At 40.3% G+C, this 19,817-nt stretch overlaps 1 protein-coding gene across 50 annotated transcripts in view; it reads right to left on the bottom strand.

The window, feature by feature from the left end:
- Positions 1-19,817, bottom strand: part of CACNA1C (calcium voltage-gated channel subunit alpha1 C) — a 495,328-nt gene that overhangs the window by 187,061 nt on the left and 288,450 nt on the right. For all 50 annotated transcript variants that reach the window (XM_075504541.1, XM_075504568.1, XM_075504596.1 and 47 more), the window contains exons 4-5: positions 18,368-18,507; positions 10,475-10,614 (exon numbers count right to left, since the gene is read on the bottom strand). In XM_075504541.1, the coding sequence (XP_075360656.1) occupies positions 10,475-10,614; positions 18,368-18,507 (280 nt within the window). The remainder of the gene's footprint in view (positions 1-10,474; positions 10,615-18,367; positions 18,508-19,817) is intronic.

The raw sequence follows: 19,817 nt of genomic DNA, 5'->3' as shown, positions 1-19,817 counted from the left end.
ACTTTCTGTCAAAAATGCTTCTGATGTAAAAATGTTGAGCAGCTTTAGCATTACTGAAGTTGAAAAAAAAGATTCTTTGCAGCAGGCTAGCAGATGTTTTCTGAATTGTGATTGATGTGGCAGGGAAAACCAGGAGAAGATAATCTAAAACTGCAAAAATAAGAGGCATAGCTATTCAGACAACTCAGAAAAAATAGTTGTAAGAAAGGGCAAAACACATATGGGGTAGGTTATTGTTACATGTGTTAAACAGGAATTGGATTTGCTTCTGGGAAAAAGGCAGATGAAGAAAGATGTCTGATCTCCTTCCCTTTTCCCAGGCAGAAAGAAAACTTTGATAAAATATTAAGAGACTGGGCAGATTAGGCGCACTGCACTTTGCCTTTGGTCAATACTTCCCCATGATCAGAACAACAAATTATTTGTTCCATCAGTGAATATCTTAAGCATAGAAAAGTTTATTAGTTGCTCATACCAGCCAATATCCCCGTGTTCTCAGCTAGCATAGTAATATCAAGCAGACCTACGTCAGAAGGCAGTAGATGATTTTGGAGAAGCTAGATTAAAGAGAAGAGGGAAGGTCTCCAATAGATTTATGTAGCCACTGAAATTTTTAAATATATTTCCTTGGATTTCCCTCCTCTCAGTTCAGTGTGCTTTGGTTTTTTTCCTCCTACAGCACTTGCACAAGATGCAATATTATTACAAATTCAGATCATCACTGAAAAAAAAAATTATCTGGAGACTAAACAGGAGAGTTAAAATGTATTTACTGGTTGAGAGAACTATCTGACTGGTCCGCTGCTCTGTGCTTTGCTGATTTTTTGATAATGCTTTGTGAAAATCACAACAATGACCACAGGCATCTAACAATGCTTTTGGAAGGCTGTGACAAAGAGAATTAATTAAAATAATGCCAGAGTCATGGAGCATCCATGTACCACCTTGTGTCCTGAGCAAAACGCTCTTCTATGAACTCTCTTGTGTCCCACTTCTGACACAAATGCTACCCAGAGTGTGTTAGTCACCTCTTCGAGAGAGGATGAGAAAGCTTCAGGCATGTTAAAAAGTCCCAACACTTCAGTAACAAATTAATAGACGTACATTCACTTTAGAGAAAATGAACAAAGGACTTCAAATCATTCCTTACAACATCTTAAATTAATAAGCAACGCAAAATTTAGCCAATTGGAATCAAAGTATGAAATGACATTTGATGTAAGCTTGGGACAACATCAGATGCAGCAGAGATGTCATCTGGGAGGCAATGTAAGAAGAAAACAGAGTAGATCATACCCTTACTATTTTGATGTGGAACAGCAATATCTTCCCTTGCCCCTCATGAAGACAGCAACAGCCAGCAATTACAAGTGAGCAACTGGGAACCCAACACACTCCTGCTGATACCAGTTAGCTACAATCTGTATGTATACTTCTGCTCCTTTATGGTCCAGACAAAAGCATATCTAAACAACAAAGCAAACGGTTCTTAGGAGACAGCAGATGGCATTCTTAGGCATTTGTAGATTTTCAGATGCTTTAGGACAAGCATCTCGATGGCATGGGCTCTCTCTCAGAGCCGTGTGCTACGCCCATTCTGAATGAGAACTCTGGGCATTACTTGAAGAATGAAAAAAGGGTTCTAGAAAGAAAGTCTGATCCATCCAGAGCACTTCTGAAAAACCTCTTACTAAGGCAAGCTAGGATTTTTTTGACTAGCTCTACGTCTGCTCCTTGATGTCAGCGTGGGTTTTATTTTCTTCATTTGGAAGGGACTGCCTACACCCTGATGTGGTCTCACATTATGGTATGGGGATTTTTTGTTTTGTTCTGTTGTGAAGACATGTTGAATAATCATGCCAGCATGCACAGGAATTGGTAGGATAAAGGCTGACACAGTTATTGGGTACATTCGTAGTTAGTGCTATTTTTAAAAGAGCTACATAGCCAAGATCAAATAAATATTTCCCTGTTTTCATTGGCGTTCCTTAAATATGAGAGAAATCTTTATTACAGCAAGAAGTCTGTGCCTCTGTGAGTAATCTCCTTTACTAAGACAAACCCCTTTTTGCTACACCAAGTTCACCTCTTCTCCATAAATTACATCATTCTGCAGGTTGTACCACTCAAGGAAACATGCTTTAGGTCCTAATTGTGTAAGCCCTGCTCACAGGAATGGTCTTTACCTATGGGAGATGCTACGCTGGAATCAAATTATTCCCTTGAGTAATGGTGACCTAAGTAAATAAAGGACTTGCAAGCATGTGTAGAGTTTTAAGTTAACTATGAAGAAATAAGCTTAATGAGGACATTTGGTTCAGACTGTTCTCTCCTTTTTTCTCCACTCCCTTCCCATTTGTAATGAAAGCAAACCAAATTGGCCACTTGAGATTAAAACGAGCTAGGCAATGACATGGGAAATGTGGTGCAACTTGTCCTCACACAGTGCTGTATGTGCTGGAGAGATGGTACAGATGGTTGAGAAGTCTCGTTCAAGAATGAAGGAGAACGTAAGAAATCTGCTTGAGAGCACGTTTCCTACAGCTTTTAGAGCCCAAGAGAAAAGAAAGGAACTGGACTTGGCAAAAGCTGACATTATTAAATGCAACAACAACAAAGTTTACAATTTGGAAGCCAAATTTTGCCCAATGTATTTGCAGCAATTCCCTCTGTTGTCAATGACCTTTATCACATAGGTTTGGTGGCAGTAAACTGCCAAGTATATTGTCTCCTCCAGCTTACTCTACTCTTCTTACCTACACACAAACCTTTCACACTTTGGAAGCTTTGATCAGGCCGCTTCTCCTACCTCCTCACATGGAAGGCAAGCCAGAATTCTCCACTGGTATGCTGTTTATACCATAGCCTCACATGCATCAGGAGGGAAAATTTAAGCTCCTAGCTCCACCAGTGACAGTGTCTAAATGCAAACCATGTGCAAAGCAGATGACTGTCAACTATACTTCGCCAGAATCTTACACATTTGAAAACAAATTGTCTTTCTGACTGCCAGTTAGTATTTGCTTAAAACTTAAGACTTAATATGTGCTATTCAACATATAGAAACAGGTAATGGCTCACATTTCTTTGGCATATTCCAAAAATGCATGGTTCTGAAAAGAGATGTTGTTTTGGATTTTTTGAATTCTCTGTGTTTATCACCTCAATTACATTATTTCCTCAACTATATAAAGTGGTGTTAATTTTCTTGGGCTGTGCAGAAAACAATGAGAAATTACAGCTGAAAATTTCGATTGTGCACTAAAAAGAAATAAATCCCAAATGCAAGCCAAATAACTGCATTAGGTATGTTTATTTCAACGGCTGCAAAATGGAATCATTGCAATAGATTGAGCTGTGTTGTCTCAGTGGCTGGGAAGGGCATCGCAAGCCCAAGCAGGAGGGCAATCACAGGCCAGACAGTCAGGTGCCGGGATGGAATAAGCCAAATGTCACCGCTACACACTGAGATGCAGAAAGAACTAACAACATGTAGAGTTACTCTAGGTCCCATCGTCGCCCTCCAGTGAAGTGGTCTGGCACACCCAAGTTGACATGATGCTACAAATGAGAATAGTGAATTTCCCCCGGGAGAGGGCATTTGAAGGTAGTTAATCCCCATTTCATTCTCCCTGCGTACAGGCAGAACGTAAGGTTTCAGGAGTAGTGTGCCTGCAGCAGGAACTTGGCTCTCTGCATGGTGCTTGATCCTTATTTACTGGCCTAGCATTCTCCACACACCGTGTAGACTGGCTTTGAGGATGCTTCAATTACACCTGAATTCAATTTGGCCTCTAGACAAATTCAGCTTTACAAGGATTACACAAGAGAGAAAACGTGATGTCTCTTCCCCCCTGGTTAGGTACACTACCTCCAACTCAGATGTAGCTGAAGACTAAGTCTTCAGTATAGTACCAGTTTCTAGCTCACAGCACTAAAAGGCCTTCTGATAGGCAACAAGCAGCAAACCCCCATTTTTTATAAAACATTCAAGAGCAAATTCAGAGTCCTGGAATCAATGAGATAGAGGATTTGCTTGGTCTTACGTTAGGAAGATTACCATGGTGAGTCTGACATGTCCCTACTGTCTTAAACTCTGTAAGTTACTCTATATTTTGCTAGAAAAGTCCCCTCATATTTTTCTTTCAGTGGGGGGTATCTCTGAAGTACGAGATCATACAGACAGAATTCCCCTATGATTTGAAATTATTAGATTAGGTCATATTCCTTATAAAAGGGGAGAAAAAAAAGAAATATTACCAGTCTTACAGTTAAGAACAATCTTCATTGGAAAATGTAGACTATAGCCTAAACATCTTGCAAGCATCTGTAAGCCTTTTTCTCTTATTTCTCTCAAAAAACTGACTGCAATTTAGTATGCATAATGTACTTAGGCAGTGTCCCCCACAGACAAAACCTAGACAGAAAAAAATCCAGTCCAATCACCTCTGGGATTTCCTCTCCTCACCTACCTGCAACAATACGGCAAATTAACAACAAACCCAGCTGGGTGACTTTGCCAATCCAGCATCTCTCAAATAGGCAAAACTTTCCTGATGCATTATTCTTCTCATAGAGCCCTCAGGGGCTTTTTTACTTCTCATCTTCATTGCTGTATGTGGTGAATGTGGCATCATATATACACACCTGAATGGTGTGTGTATATGGCTGGTGAATGGCTCAGATCTATCAGGACATTGCAAGTAAAGACAGGATACTTTCCTACATACTACAAAGTTCAAAGAAACAATCTGATTAATGCCAGAGAGTTTGGCATAAGGAGGGAAGAAGACCGTGGTAAAGAGAAAACACTGCAATGAATGTGGTGTAGAGAACATTGCTGGGACTGAGAAAGCATTGTAAATTTTAATAGAGAAGAGCATTTCAGTGCAAATGAGGACTAACTGTAATAAGACAGACCAAAATCTAAAAATGTTTAAATTTTTCATTCACCTTGGCTGAAGGTGCCCAATTTTCACACGAACTCAGAGCAATCATGGACTTAACAGCAGCATCATTCCGAAAAATTAGTTGCTCTAGTTAGTTATTTAAATACATGTAAAGGTAGTAATCTCTAGGCATTTGTGCATGAAAATTCTGGTCTTCCTTCATTTTAACTAAAAAAATATACTCAGCCAGTTACACATTGTTGTTTTACTGGCAGAAAGACATTGCACTGTCACAAGGAGGGTCTGGCTTAGATTCTTTTGCTCATACCCCCTGTTTCCCAGTTATGCGATTGTTGCATCTCCAGTAGACCATGTAAGTACTGGTGCTAGAGACCTACCTACACTGCCTTTGAGTAACTCCCTCCTGCTAGGAGACTCCAGTGAAGCTTGAACACATCACAGGCTTAGCTTTTTGTGGTACTTTTTAAAAAAAGAAAAATACGGCAGGTTTCTGTTCTAGGGGAACAGTCAAGTTTCCTCTCTAGCTTTGGTAAGGATATTATGGTCTTCTACCCACATAAATCTGGGTGGTCAGCAGAGGATCTCATTGAAAATACAAGTAAGGAGCACAACATCTACTCAAATTATATGGCTTTCAAGTTATCTAGAAGAGCTTATAAATTAAGTTTGGCAAATATCAGTGGCAACAATGTAGGTACATGAAGACAAAGTACAACATAAAGAGGATGAACACCAATGTATGAGGTGGTATAATTGAGAAGCATGAATAAAGGTGATACAAATGGAATTTAATGAGTTAAACAGGTGCAAGTTAGCATGCGGAGGTGTAACTGATTGTCCTTTCCAACAGTTGGGAGTGATTTTCTTTTTGAATTGGATCATGCTTCTTCATTGCTGAATCGGATGCTTCTTTTTGCCCTCCTCAAACACAAAATGTTTAAAACAAGTTTTAAAATATTTAATAATGCAAAATGGAGATAGAAGAGTATTCAACAGGAAACTCCTGACACAAAAGGGCTGACTTGATTCTGTCCCTAGAAAGCTTTGCAATGCTTTACTCCTGCCAAAGGAGATACTGGGTAACAGTTTCCAAGACGCTAAAGTGATTAAGTTTTGGTATACGTGCTGATTTTGCACTTGTCTGCTTATGTCTGTCAAGGGAATTGTTTTCCTTTTCTCTTCTTTCTCAAACCAATATATTGATCTTAATGCCACATTAAGATGGGTGCTCTAATACAAATGTGAAGGTTTTTTTACAAGGAGACTGCTTTGGTACACCAGCAGTAAAGTTATTTCAGCAACTGAAATGAAGTATGCACTACAAGAATTATGTTAGTATGACAGTAACAAAATAGTTGAACAGTGAAGTCTTGCTTGTGTATCAATGGTATAAAGTGCTTATGTCTAATTTTTGAAAGTGACTTACCACTGTGAAACCTAAATCTTCCATGCACTTTTGAAAATATTCACCATTAATTTACAAGTTAATGCCAGGCTAAACAGACTGGGAGTGGATCATTTTTCCAGAAGCAGTATAACTTTAAAAAAAGTTAGAAATAATTAAAAAAAAGAGTTTGCTTAATTATCCCTTTTAAACGTTATTTTGTTCACAAAGCAACTGTCAGCACTGGGATGAGAGCTGTGGGAAGTATCTAACCTACTGCTCTGCTATGTGCCTCACACAGTCACAACAAAAACTGTACTTTCACTCCAAAAAAGTTTTCAAGAAAGGAACTCGAAGTACCTTTTTTTTCTTTAAAATAAAACCAACTAAAACCAAAGAATCAATCCCTATTACACTGCTTGGCAATGTGTAAATACTTAATACCAATTTTTGAATGTGTAATGGGAACCCAAGGACATTAAATTCAATGCCTTTGAAGGCTTCTCCCATGATTCTACAATTGTTTTTGTGACATGGGTAAAAAATGTCTATCTCATCATTTAAACAAAATGTCTATCTCCTTCCTTATGACAAGTGGTCTTGCATACAACTTGTATGTGCATACAACCACAAAGAATAAAAGTATCATCTGTTCTCTTAAAGATTATAAAATATTTATGTGCCCATGACAGTCATCCAGATGTAGTCTTCAGGCTTTGTTGAATTCATGACCTCAAATCATTTTGGTTTTAGGATGCACTAAAGTAATTGGGGGGCTGGGACAGTTCGATCCTACAAAGACCGTCAAAGGTACCTTTACTTGTCAACCAACTTTGCTTGCAGATGAATCACTTCCTGCACTGAACAGTCCCTGAATTCTTTGCTACACAGCTGAGACATTTTCTAGCAAAAGACAGCCAAGTCCCAGGAACTAAGCATGGATGGGGCTTAGAGAAAAGGGATTCTCAGCTCTGAGGCTAATATCCTCTACCCATCTATCTGAAGCTTTCAGATACCCGTGTTGATGCGGTGCCTAGCATTGGTAGCCAATATGAGACATACAGCATTAGAAGCTATTTCTGGAAGTGTTAAACCTTGAATTTTTGCTTCAGTCTCTCCATCTGCAAAATACAGACATTAGTAATTTACTTTAGAGGGCAATTCATATGTTTTTCCCCTACTTCTAACCATACTCAGGTGGCAACTCTCTATATTCTGAAACAGGTCTTTAAATGCTCGAACCTGAATACAAAAGTTGTCCCTCTTAAATTGGATTATTTCCTATGGATTGAGCCAGAGAGAAAAAAGTCCACACAAACTCCTTTTGACTCAGAGAAAATGATTCCATGCTGTAAACTAATCTCTCCACCTCAAACAACCTATTTCCCAACCCCAGTCCTGAAGAGTTCAAGATTTGCATGCAAAAATTCACGACGTGCTTCATAAATTTGGTTTATAAGAATCACTTTGCTTTACACGTTTTTTCCCCCCAAATAGTGGTAGTTAGATCTGGACCTCAAGCCAAGCAGTAGATGTTGGACTTTCCATGCAGAAGGCAGCTGCCAATGACCCAGAGGATCCCCTCTTACTAATGAGATGCTGCTTCCATACTCTTAAAGAATCTGTTAAGTGAGAAGAAACTGCAGTGCATGTTACATTCATGTAATTTTAGGACAAATCTGTGTGGGTCATCTCCTCACAGTAGAAAAGTCTACTACATTTTGGAAGGGGAACAAAGCAAAAGGCATTTTTTTATGGATGGCAAAACACAGCAAGTGCAATGTTGGTAATTCACCCACTGGTGTTTATAATGTCTCAGGGACAGAGCTTGAATGAGACCCAGAGATTTGACTTCTAAACCTCTGCACTAACTTATTATGTAATAATGTAATCCTGTAATGTACTATTTATGGTTGGCTTAGGCAATCTTATCTAAAAGGCCTCATGAGAAAAGTTATGCTCTAATACATATGGATGTGATAACATCTATCTAGGCTAATCAACAGGCATTTGTACAGTTCAAAAATGCACAGTGAAGATTGAGGCTGTATTAGCTACAGACATCAGCAGGCTTTCTAAAAGCCACACCAGCCCCAAAGAAACCTGTTTCAATAAATAAGTCCCTAGTCAGAACCATAAAGAATAATAGAGGATGTCTGTCAGGTCAAGTCGATGGTTTGCCTGCTTCATGCTGGACTGGCATTTCATTGTCTAGACCAAATATTTGTTAGCGTGCATCAGGCTCCCTTGCTCTGTTTGGGTGCAAATTAATCCTCTTGATGAGAAAACCCACAAATGGACTATTAGATAGTCTGCACTGGGATCAAGATCATATATGCATACGGGTATGAACTGTCAGATTTGGCTCCCTCAGCTTCCTCTAGTCCTCTAAGAGTACTAGTCAAGAGACTTGAACAGTAGTAACAAAACCCCTTTGTCTTGGGGAACACACGTTGTTCTCCAAAACAGCAAGAACTATAAGCTCAGTTAAGCTCAGCCTATGCTAGAACAACTCTCAGAACATGTCCCAGTGTAAGCAGCATCTCACCAAGAACGCTCCAGTTCATAGGTGTTTAAATTTGAGTACCTTCCCCTTACCATACAGTGGGCACGCAACTAGAAAGTGCCGAAAGACTTATATCAGAGAAGGACAAGGAAAGAACAACAAAACCTTAATTTACAGCCAGGAATTAAGTGGGTGCCAGTGCAGACTGAAGACCACACACGGAATACACTTCATGAGACAAATCTGGCCAAAAGCAGACCTGCGTTCTGCATGGCCTGAAGCTACTGCATGGTACACGATTGTCCGCATGAATCAACCCACTGCAGTAATCCCTAATAGAGGCGGCATGAATAGTGGATGTTAGTTCTGTGTCAGAGGGGAAGGTCCTTAGTTGCCTAATAGACAGCATTTACTTTTCAATAATTTCTACTCACCCACTGATGCTCAAAGTAACCCCAAGTTGGGCACAAGCTGAGGCCTTGCAGACAGGTTACCAAGCATGGCTTTTTGTGAGACCAAACAGTAGTGCTGTCAATTGTCTCAGTATTTTTTGCTTTTATCAGTGCTTCAGCTCCTCCCACAAAGATTCTCACCTTTCATTTAGAAAGTTTCTACCCTTTATGGTTGTGGAGAAAAGCCTGCAAGCATGGCTCTAATATAACCCAGTGGGTCAGAAAACAAGCCAAAGAAAAAGAACCTCACACTTTTTTCCAAACAAATAAATCATGATTTTTAAGCTGATCTCACAGAGTTTATGGCAACTTGACTCAAGGTTTTTGAATGACTAAGGTTAGAAGTACTTTAAGATATCAAACTAGCAAGCTCCCCAAATAAAAATAAACAAAGCTCTCTCTACAGCTCTTCTGGAGAAGATTAACTCCTTTCCTGCTAACTACATCTCTCATCGCTATAAACATGGAAAGCAATGACAGCTTTCAACTAACCCTCTCTCCAAAAGGCCAATAGGTCCCATCTATAACAAACTCTCAAGCCAAATGATATAATCCTCCCACACTATGATGTCCATATTCCACCTCCACAATAGAATTACCAGACTTCCAGTTACTCACTTATTCACTGTAAATAAGAAAATGGATGTTAGACTATCAAAAGCTGCTTGAGGACTTTCTCAGAGGCATTACAAATAATTTAAGGAAACAAGACTAACAGAGAACATGACCGTATCATTGCCCTGTGTCCTGTTGGTTCTAAATTGTTCCCAGCACTCTTGATCAGAACATCACGTGCAAAGAAGAAAATGCAATTTTAATGAAAAAGCTCCTCTCCCTCCAAAATCAACACAAATGACCATACAGCATTTCCATCAAGGTCCAAGTATTTATAACACCAACAATGCACTGTGATTTCACAATTATTTAAAGGATCTTTTGCTTGAAATAATGGAAATCTTGGATTTCCCACTTTCATTGTTTACAAAGGCTGCACAATCAGATTGGCATACGATGAAACTTCCATTCCCCTTAAGCTCTGGTTTGATCATCCCTTGATTAATACCCCATTTATCATGAATCTACATTCATTTGAAAAAAGGCCTCCCCCACACACCAAAAATAATCTTCATCACACTCCATCTTCAAAATTGTTTACACAAATTACTCCTGCCCCATGCCACACCACAAACATACATAAAAGAAAAACAATGACATGACTTACTAGGAACTCCAGACACCAGCCGTAACGGACGTAATACTCGGAAAGCCCGCAGTGCTTTAACATCAAATCCGGCACCTTTTCCTCCTATTGAATTCCCCCCATCTGCTTTGGTTGCTTGTTCTAAAATTGCACTAAAAAGCCTGCAAAAAGAAAGAGGAAACAATCTGTAGGCAGACAGCAAGGCTTGGGCTAAACAGGAACAGAGATCATCATCATCATATCACCCAAACTATCTCACAGACCTGTGAAGAGTGTCACACATCTCAGTCGACATTCGCATATGGTGGAGGAGAGACAGACTCTTCCCATATGCAATAGCCTAATGGTGATGTCTATACCATTTGCAAAACACTTGTTTCTGGAGCAGACATAAACACGACATGCTCCTTCTTCATCCTAATGGCTCCTTGCAGACAGCTAAAGACTACCCCAGAGACCAGCCTGCCTGGTGGCACGTGGAGGTCTACTCCCTGCCCTGCGCGCTGGGGCATGCCGCTGCTTCAAAATGGCCATTCTGGCAATGCCTCGTGCCAAATTTAAAGGGTCACCAACAGCAGAGCATGCGGGCCAGATTTTGAAGGCAGTCTCCTGGCTGTCCTTACCAGACAGTCTGGACACACTCAGTGGAAGATGAGCAGAAATGCAAGAAAGCACAAATTTTAGGTTTTGCCCTTTCTGCTGCCAATACTTTCCTATCTTTATTAACCAACAATCCTCCTTGGGGAAAAAAATCATCATCCATAATTAATCGAATCATTAATTATCTGTCACCCATTTTACAAGTAATTAAGATTCACCAAGGTCACTGCAGGTAGAACTTGGTGTAAAACTCAGGGATCCTTCAAGGTGCAAATGTTTAGATAAGGGAGTATGCTCAGATTATGTGCTTGTGTATCCATTTGTAAATCCCTTGATGCATTGGCTAGGGAAAGCGCAAAACTGTAGGAGTCTTATTATTAGAATGTTTTATTATACCAGTCTTAATGTTTTATCTTGGCTAGTAGGAGTAGCTGCTTTAAGGAGATGATGTCTCACTCAGAATGCATTTGAAAAGGCAGAGCAAGGCAGAAAAGACAATGTTCTTCTGTGAAAGAGCTGAAGGCTCAACCCTACGTGTTAATAAGAACTTGATTTAATAAATTAGCTTTCAGGAAGCAGCTTCCATTTTTCTGGTAAAACATTAGTACCTTTGGGGGAGGATGGATTCCTCATGAATTTGCTAATGACATTGCTTTCAGCCTTGAAGTCATCAGCTTGAACCCAGACAAATTCAGTAGAGGTTAAAAGCTGTTCCAGTCTAAATGGATGTTTGGCGCTCTGTAGAAAAAGCTTGCCTGTGAGTGGCGGAGACCCTGTGGCCCATAGCATGCCATGGAAGTACCAGAGATAACTTTAAAGAAGCTGCCGGGGATGCCAGGAACAGCCTAGTTGGAGTGGCCTAGATTCAGCACTGACTGATTTCTCTCTCAGACTTTGCAGTCTGCAGTGCCTCTGTCAGGATCTCATCTATATGCCCTGACTGGCATATTCCACAGAGAGCCCCCAACCTGCATATCAAACAGAGACTGAGCTGCCTGATTGCTTTACAAGGAGCTCCAATTCCTGCAGTCTGTGGTTAAAACTTACTGACAGGGCCACAAACATAGGGAGCTTGCCCTGGATAGAAAAAGGAGGATTCATTTACTGAAGCATCTAAGCCAACACATTTCCCCAGCACTAAATCCACACAAAAACGTGGATTAGGGGAGTGCAAATGTGAAATTAGTTTCTTAAGCAGTTTTTTTTTTTAAATTTCATATAAAGAGTCTTATAAAACTTGTCAGCTGTGACTGAGGAACTCCTAACTGGATCTATTCAAAGCCTCAACTTCAAGCACTGCAGAAAGATTTAACAACTAGGTAACAAGTGTGGGAAAAACTGTGTGTGGGGAGGTTGGATGCTGAGTTTGTAGGTGTTGCAGACTGAGAAGCAGGATGCAGAGAAGAGAAAAACAGAGCCTATGAGAAATACTGCGTTGACTACAGATACCACAGAGAGAGATAAACAAGGGCTGATGCAAAGAACATGAATTATTGGAATGTATGTATTTCCTGAGCTATGTACACAAATTATACAGTTGCAATTTTCTGCTGGTCTTCATAATAGAAACACTGCCGGTCAAGTTTGGCCTAATGTATTTCCAGTAAGCTAGCTATTAAGCTCTAGAAATGCACTCTATTTCTTATTCAAACATTTCTATCTTCCTAGTCAACAGAATTCCCATACTAGATGATGAGTGACATACCTATACAACAGTCCCAGTCTCCTGGGATCCTCTGAAGGAAAAAGAATTCACTGCAAAAGGTTTCTTGTGCTGTTTTTCAGCTCTCTTGCAACACAGAAGACAAGAAATCTCAAGGAACTCTGAGTCAGCAATTGTGCAAAACTGAGGGTCCGTTCTCCTGGTCCCCCCATCATCACTGGCCCCATGTTTTTCCAAACAGCAGTTCTTGGCAGCTGGCAGCAAGGGCATTTCTCCTGCCACTCATGCAATGAGCAAACCATGGGCTGTTCTAGAAATGTGCATCCTAAGAAAATTGTACATGTCCGAAATTAATTCAGGAGGAGCAGAAACACAACCAGTAGGACAGCTCACTCCACGGGAGCTAGAACCTGCTTTCCCAGACTAATGCAGCTCCACTGCAGTCCAGCTGGCCCTGTTTGTGTGCTCCAGCGTTGATGTGCTAAATGTGCTGTCTTGAGGTACCCACAGTCATCTGCCTACTGTACTTCAGGAATAATTTGCAGTAATTCCTTCTGCTCCTCATTTAAAAACCTACATTTAAACTTGAATTGCATTACTCCTGCTAATCCTGCTTTAACGCATTTGCTCCATGCTTAAATCTCTCCCTGTACTAATCCTGCTTTTTACTAATGCAATACAACTTTTTATTTCTCTCATCTATTTCACTCTCTTTCCCTTTTGTTTTGGGGTCTAGACTGTGCCCAATCTGGCCTACTGAATCTCTACTCCACTATTCAAATTTATAGTACATCTTGCCAATCCTACTTCCTTGTCCCTATCGCCTCCTGAGTTAGGGCATGGGCAGACATCTATGGCTCAAAGGCTACAACTATCACATGCTTTTTTGGCTGTAACTCATTATGACCCAGAGAGGAGGAAAAAAAATAAAATAATAAAATGTACTGTTCAGAAATAGCACTGATGACAAGACACAGAAGAAAGGTAAGGCTTCTGATGGCCCTTTCCATTATCCTCTATTAAGAAAAAAAACCTGCAACCCATATACAATTTGTAGTTTCTATGAGCTCTATAGACTCTTTCTAGTTTTTCAGCTAATTGTTTTCCAGTCCTAAAAGGGATAGATAGATGTTAAACTACTGATATCAAACAGGAGGCCAGAATCCTTCTACCCTATATTTACATGGGAAAATCTGCTCTTTGATGAAAACCTCTGGGAAAAGCTTACAGTAGGTATGGTGGAGCGAGGTGTGGTTCTTTCCGTCTCTTCTCTGTAGGTGAGTTACCTGAAATGCACACTCTAAGCATGGTGTGAGAGAACACTGAGCTGACAGAGAAACCAAAGTTTGGATGGTATAAAAACAGAAGAGGACTAATCATTTGTGGCCACTGAAAATCTCACCAGTTTAAAAAAAAGAATTTTTTTAAAAAAATCAATCTTATTTCCTTCCAGCTAACTACTTTCTGACAGCCTAAATTCATGCCCCATTTTCATTTGGATATAGTACTTTCCACTGATGAAGCACAATTAACAGCATCTTGATTTCTGAATTTCACTTGTGACATGACTACTCCTAAACTAAATTCATTTGACAGACGTGAATTATAAAGCAGAAAATATATTTCTATCACACACATGTGTGTATGGACACACTCCACTTTTTTTTTTTTTGCATTTACTTGTGAGGTATGAAGCTAGCCTTGCTGTTTTTCTTTCTTATATTTTTCTGTTTCCCTTTTGACATCTGAAATATCAAAAAGGTTTTCACTTGCTAGATGACCCCAACAGCAGCATGATAAGGCTGTAACCTGCTCTACAGCTCTTCATCTCTTCCTCTGTGGGGAGGGCACACTGATTTTTATAGCATAAAAAAAGAACTTGTCAAGGGCCTCCAGAATATAAAGAGAAAACAGAGGGCTTGGTATTTCTAAGGCCAAAAATCAGCAGAAAAACACAGCTGAAAGAATCCTCACAGGTATAAATAAATAGTAAAGTACAAAGATTTTTTTCACAACGTTTTGCCATTCACCTGTGATTTGTGAAAGTGTTTGGGTCTGCCTTTTAGAAACTCCCCACAGGTCTTCAGAAAGACATATACTATGACCACATTTTCTAGTCTGCTCTGAATTTCAGATCCTTTCCAAATAACCTCACTGCTTACCTTCCCAAGTAAGGCTGCCTTTCAAATTACACCACCTTTTTTTCTGGCAGAAGCTATGGGTCCTTGGAGAATGACTGTGCTTGGCAGACAAACCATGGCATTGCCAGGAAAGACAGATATTCTCCTAGCACAACATTGTCAAGTTAGTCTTCTCTCAAGAGAAATTTCCTTCAACAGCCTAATATTAGAGGACATCACTGTTATATCTGAAAGTTTTAATATTTTCCAAAAGAGGAACAGTAAAACTGAAGGAAGCAGGAAACAATTTGACTAATTGTTAGTGTTTGTGGGTTGTGCCTCATTAGGCAGCTTAGGGGTGTGATCTCTACTCTTAACTAATAATGTTCTTATCCATAGAGCCTCTGATTGATACCCACACACAGACATTTTTCTTCAAAGCAGCATTTAATGGTGGCTGCTATAGCAGGGTCATAGGCTATTTAAAGATAAGCTAGAATCAAGCTTTAAAAGACTTAGCTGATGAATAAGATCTCCCACAGCGCAAGAACGATAAACTGTTACAAGCTTACAGGTCCAAAGTGCATCCTTTCTCCAGAAAACATAGCAGCTGTGTTCAGTGCTCCCGTCTGCTGCTGCTGCTGCTGCGTATTCCTGTGGTCTTGCTAGAACCACTGACTCTAAGATCCTTTTGGATACCAGGGGACCTATCTTCAGAAGGCAGGGGAAAATATACAGGCACATTTTTATAAAAAATTTTTATAAAAACTGAGACTTCCCTCTAGAATTTATGCTTGCTCCTAGACATGTTCATTTTCCTCTTTCTCTACTGACTTGCACATTTTAACATAAAGGAAGCCAGTTGTGCTGTATTATCTCTTCAAGATATATGTGGTAAGCAGTGTATACTAGGTAGATTTAGAGACAAACAAAGGCTCTAAAAACTGCCTTTTTTTTTCTCCTTTAACTTCCAACAGTACTTGAAGAAATACTTCCCACCTAGCCTTTCTATTTTTTGTAGCAAGGACAATCATCATTGAAAATGAAGATGATTCCTAAGGCAGAACAAGCACGAATGGCAATTACCACAGTCATTTTGGGGCTTGATGCTTCCAGTATGTGTCCTACACCATCCTTTGCCCCACGTACCAAATAAATCCCTCTTCCCAGTGCTACAGCTGTGTCCAAATTACTCAGGTTTCTCCAATAACTCCATCAATAGGCAGAAAAATGCACCACAAGGAAAAGTTGTTACCAGCACTTGCTTTCTTCCTCCTCTCTCTTTCTTTACAATTTATTTTAAATCTTTTCCATGGGACTTCCTCCCTGACAAAATATTCAAATATGCTGAAATTTAAACATAATGTCATTGAGGGGTTTCAGACAGCCCCTAGGAAAAGAAGACAGGGCAGAACTGGAACAGATGGTATCACCACGTAGATTTTGCAGAGTGGTCGCGGAGCGAAAAAGCAGTGCACCAGCCTAGGCTGTGGTACTGTACGAGTGAGTTTAAACAGATAAACATCAAAGGAACCCATCTGGCCTTGAAGAGGAATCTATCACTTGAGATTGTTACTATTTAACAGAGACCTTGGGGTCTTGGCCATGTTTATTATACTTGTATAATCCCTCCCCAGTTACATTTTTTGTTCCCCATCTAGTGACTGAGAGCTGCTGGAGGCAAGAGCAGATAGAAGAGCTGAGAGCTGCAGCTTCTGTCAATGGGAAGGGAATTAATTTCAGTCGGAATATCATCTTGCTTATTAACTGCCCTAGTAGGAAAATTAAAAAGGACTGTACTTAAACTAGATATAATGCTGCCCTGTGATTTCTGGAGCCCTGCTTTCACATTCCAATGGAAGAAGAAGAGGTAATGTGTTCTCTCTTTAAAAAGTCTCTTTCTCATAAAAATGAAAAGGGAATAATCACATTCACACGATTTTTGTTCTCCAGTCTTTCTTCAACTTAAGCAGCAACTCCTAAGCAGGTGAGATATCTGAGGGAATTCAAAGGCAGAACCAGCTATGGAATTGGACATCAATGCCAGGGAGATGTTGGAGATTTGCCAATTTCCAGTTAATAATTTGCTGTGGGATCCTCTGGCTGCGGGTAGGAATGAAGGAGAAAGACAACTGGGCACTGCCGTAAGGCAAAGCGTTATGCCTACGTGGAGGCAGAGAGGTCTTGGGACTAAGAACAGGTTCCAGGCTTGTCCTCCCTCCCCCTCACTGGGAATTCTTCCACCCACTTGTCCCCTTGATGATGGGAAGTGGGAGGGATTGGGTAGCGGCACAGCAGTATGCAGATGTAATTTTTGGGGGCCACCACAAAAATGGTCAAGAAGCTAGAGGGACTTTGTTTGGGGGCAGAAATTATGAGGGGGTTGATGACTGAAAGTGTCCCTTTTGATATTTTTCCTAGGAGCTGATGAAGGGTTTCCTTGGTAAAGAGGTGAAAAGACTTCAAGTTTTTGTGGGCGATAAAACTCTTTAACAATGGAGTGGTGGGAGGATGGGACAAATTACTCAGGCGAAGAAGTACTTGTTCTCTTTGTCTTCAGGGGTAGTTTATCCTTCACCTCTTCCCTTCAACAACCACATTTCAAACCCCTTGCTTATCTCTTACCCTCAGGTAGAAAAAGCAGACGGTGTTTTATTTTGCTTTTATTCAAATAAATTAAATGCCAAGCTTGAAGAATGCAGAGAGGAATAACAGGATTAGAAAGGTTGCAGCTCAAAGTGGGAATTTGATCTACAATAGTGAAATTATTCTTTAAAAAGATTAAAACATTAAAAGGGTCAAAATAAAAAATGTTGAAATCACCAGCAGAAGAGTCAAATTGAACTGAGTAACTTATTTTTGTTTGTAAGTATGAAAACCTGGGATTTAAATTTTTCATCCACCTTCGAGAATGAGAAAAATCAGTAAAAGTTCACAAGATGGCAGATTTTATTTGTCACCCAACTCTAATCTTAATTGAAGGATCCCACCTAGATTTCCTTTTTAATATTCATACAGATTTACAAACAAAAGGATTTTCTTCCCATTTAGCATATTCAGGCATTTGACTTTGTCCAATAGCTTTGCACTGCTTCCTCTTTTTATCCCTGTTCCCAAAGAGCAGTTTAATTTCCATGTCTTGCAAACCATTAAAAGCCTTGGAAAAGGCTAAGTAGCAAGGGATACCAGAGAGAAAATGTGCATCAACTGATTGTCAATCCTTAATATTTACCTCAAAGTAAATTGTTGCTACACACTGAACGAATCAAGCATGAATCAAGTTATACCTGCAGAAGACTAGTGAGTTAACTGTATTTTTGGATTACACAGTAATACTTGGTAAAATGCATAGAGTCTGTAGGGGGGCTAACACAGGGGGGACAAATGGTGGTGGTAGAAGAAACATGATGGACAGCAACCTCTAACATCACCCATAAGTAATGTACCAATGAGCCACCCACCCTCATGCTCCCAAAGTTTCCCAGTGTCCCCTGTGCGCAGTGTGTTCAAAGACGAAATGTTGGTACTCACCCTACTACCACAATTATAAAATCTAGTAAATTCCAGCCGTTGCGGAGGTAAGCGTTGGGGTGAAAGAGAAGTCCATATGCTATTACTTTTAAAAATGCTTCCACTGTAAAAATTATGAGAAAGAGATATTCCACTCGTTCCTGGGGAAGATAAGAGAACAAGAGAGACAACGGTTAGCCTGCGTAACAAACCATGGATAAGGATGTTTTCTTCTGTCACAGTCCACCCATGCAGCCTCCAACTCACTGACCCACCACTTGGGTACATCAAATGCGCATGGCTTGCCAGGGGGCTTTTCTCCTCATGCTTGCATTGTCTGCAGCCAGTCTGACAGAGCAGTGGAAGTAAATTTTGATTAGGCTCTGAAATTTGCTGTCCTTGCCTTGGCAGGGACTGACCACTGCACAGGCCTGTGCAATGGAGAGGGGGAGAGGGTCAACAGGCATGTTCTAGCACTCAGCTCTCTACGAAGTACATTGCCACATATTGTCAGCTATCGGAATGAACTGCATCCAGTCCTTTTCTGCCTCTGGAAAGGAAACATTGCTGGATGCAATGCTGTGGGGAGAGATGGGGAGAAATGGAGAGGGGCCCACCTGAGACTGATGCATGTGTCAAACTGTGCCTTCTTTGGGATTCCCTTTTCTGTTGCTGGGGAACTGGTAGGCTGAATATTGGTGAAAAATGATTTACAGATCAGGCTGACTAATGCTAGAGGCTTTTAGTCATTCCATCAGAAATGTACTTGTCCCTGTGAAATGCAGGCTGCAATTAAGCATATCCAAACAAAGTCACTTCTAGTGACAGTACAGTCTGATTCAGGACAAGCAGGCAGGCTTTTGGAGTCAGTACACAGGCTCATTGTCTCTCATCTCTGGGGTTTCACCCCAGTGTGGAATAAGAATAGCAGTGTTGCAGAAATGGTAGGGACCTCTACCTAAGTAGGAGGGAAACTGCAGCATTAGGTAATCACTACAAAAGTGCTGCATGGCAAGCTGAGTGGGAAATAAGTTCGTGAAAACTAGATGACAGCAAAGTGAGACTAGGTCCCTACAAGGTTAAACTACAAAGTTATTAAAAATTCACATTAAAGAAATAAAAAGCTGAGATAAATACAAATTAAAACATCCTAGGCTTTCCTAGTCATATCTTATAGGGTACCCAGCAAGACAATCAGGCAGGTCACTACTTTATTTTTCTTTCCAGCTCCAAACTGCAATTGCCCTGTTCCTCTGTCCAGCTGAATGCATGTATGACACTTTCATATGATACAAAATGTGTGGGATTACAAAAAATCATTCCATCATGTAACTCAGCTGCCCATTTGAACCTCTTCCATTCAGGTCCAGGTAATTAACAATTCCCTAGCAACCCATTGACCAAAAACGGCAATTTCCAGTTCATCTGCATGTTTACATTAACATGTTATTTTACATGACTGAGAAATTCC

This window comes from Mycteria americana, chromosome 1 (assembly GCF_035582795.1).
Source record: "Mycteria americana isolate JAX WOST 10 ecotype Jacksonville Zoo and Gardens chromosome 1, USCA_MyAme_1.0, whole genome shotgun sequence".
Lineage (NCBI taxonomy): Eukaryota > Metazoa > Chordata > Aves > Ciconiiformes > Ciconiidae > Mycteria > Mycteria americana.
This window is presented reverse-complemented; position numbering and strand designations above follow the sequence as displayed.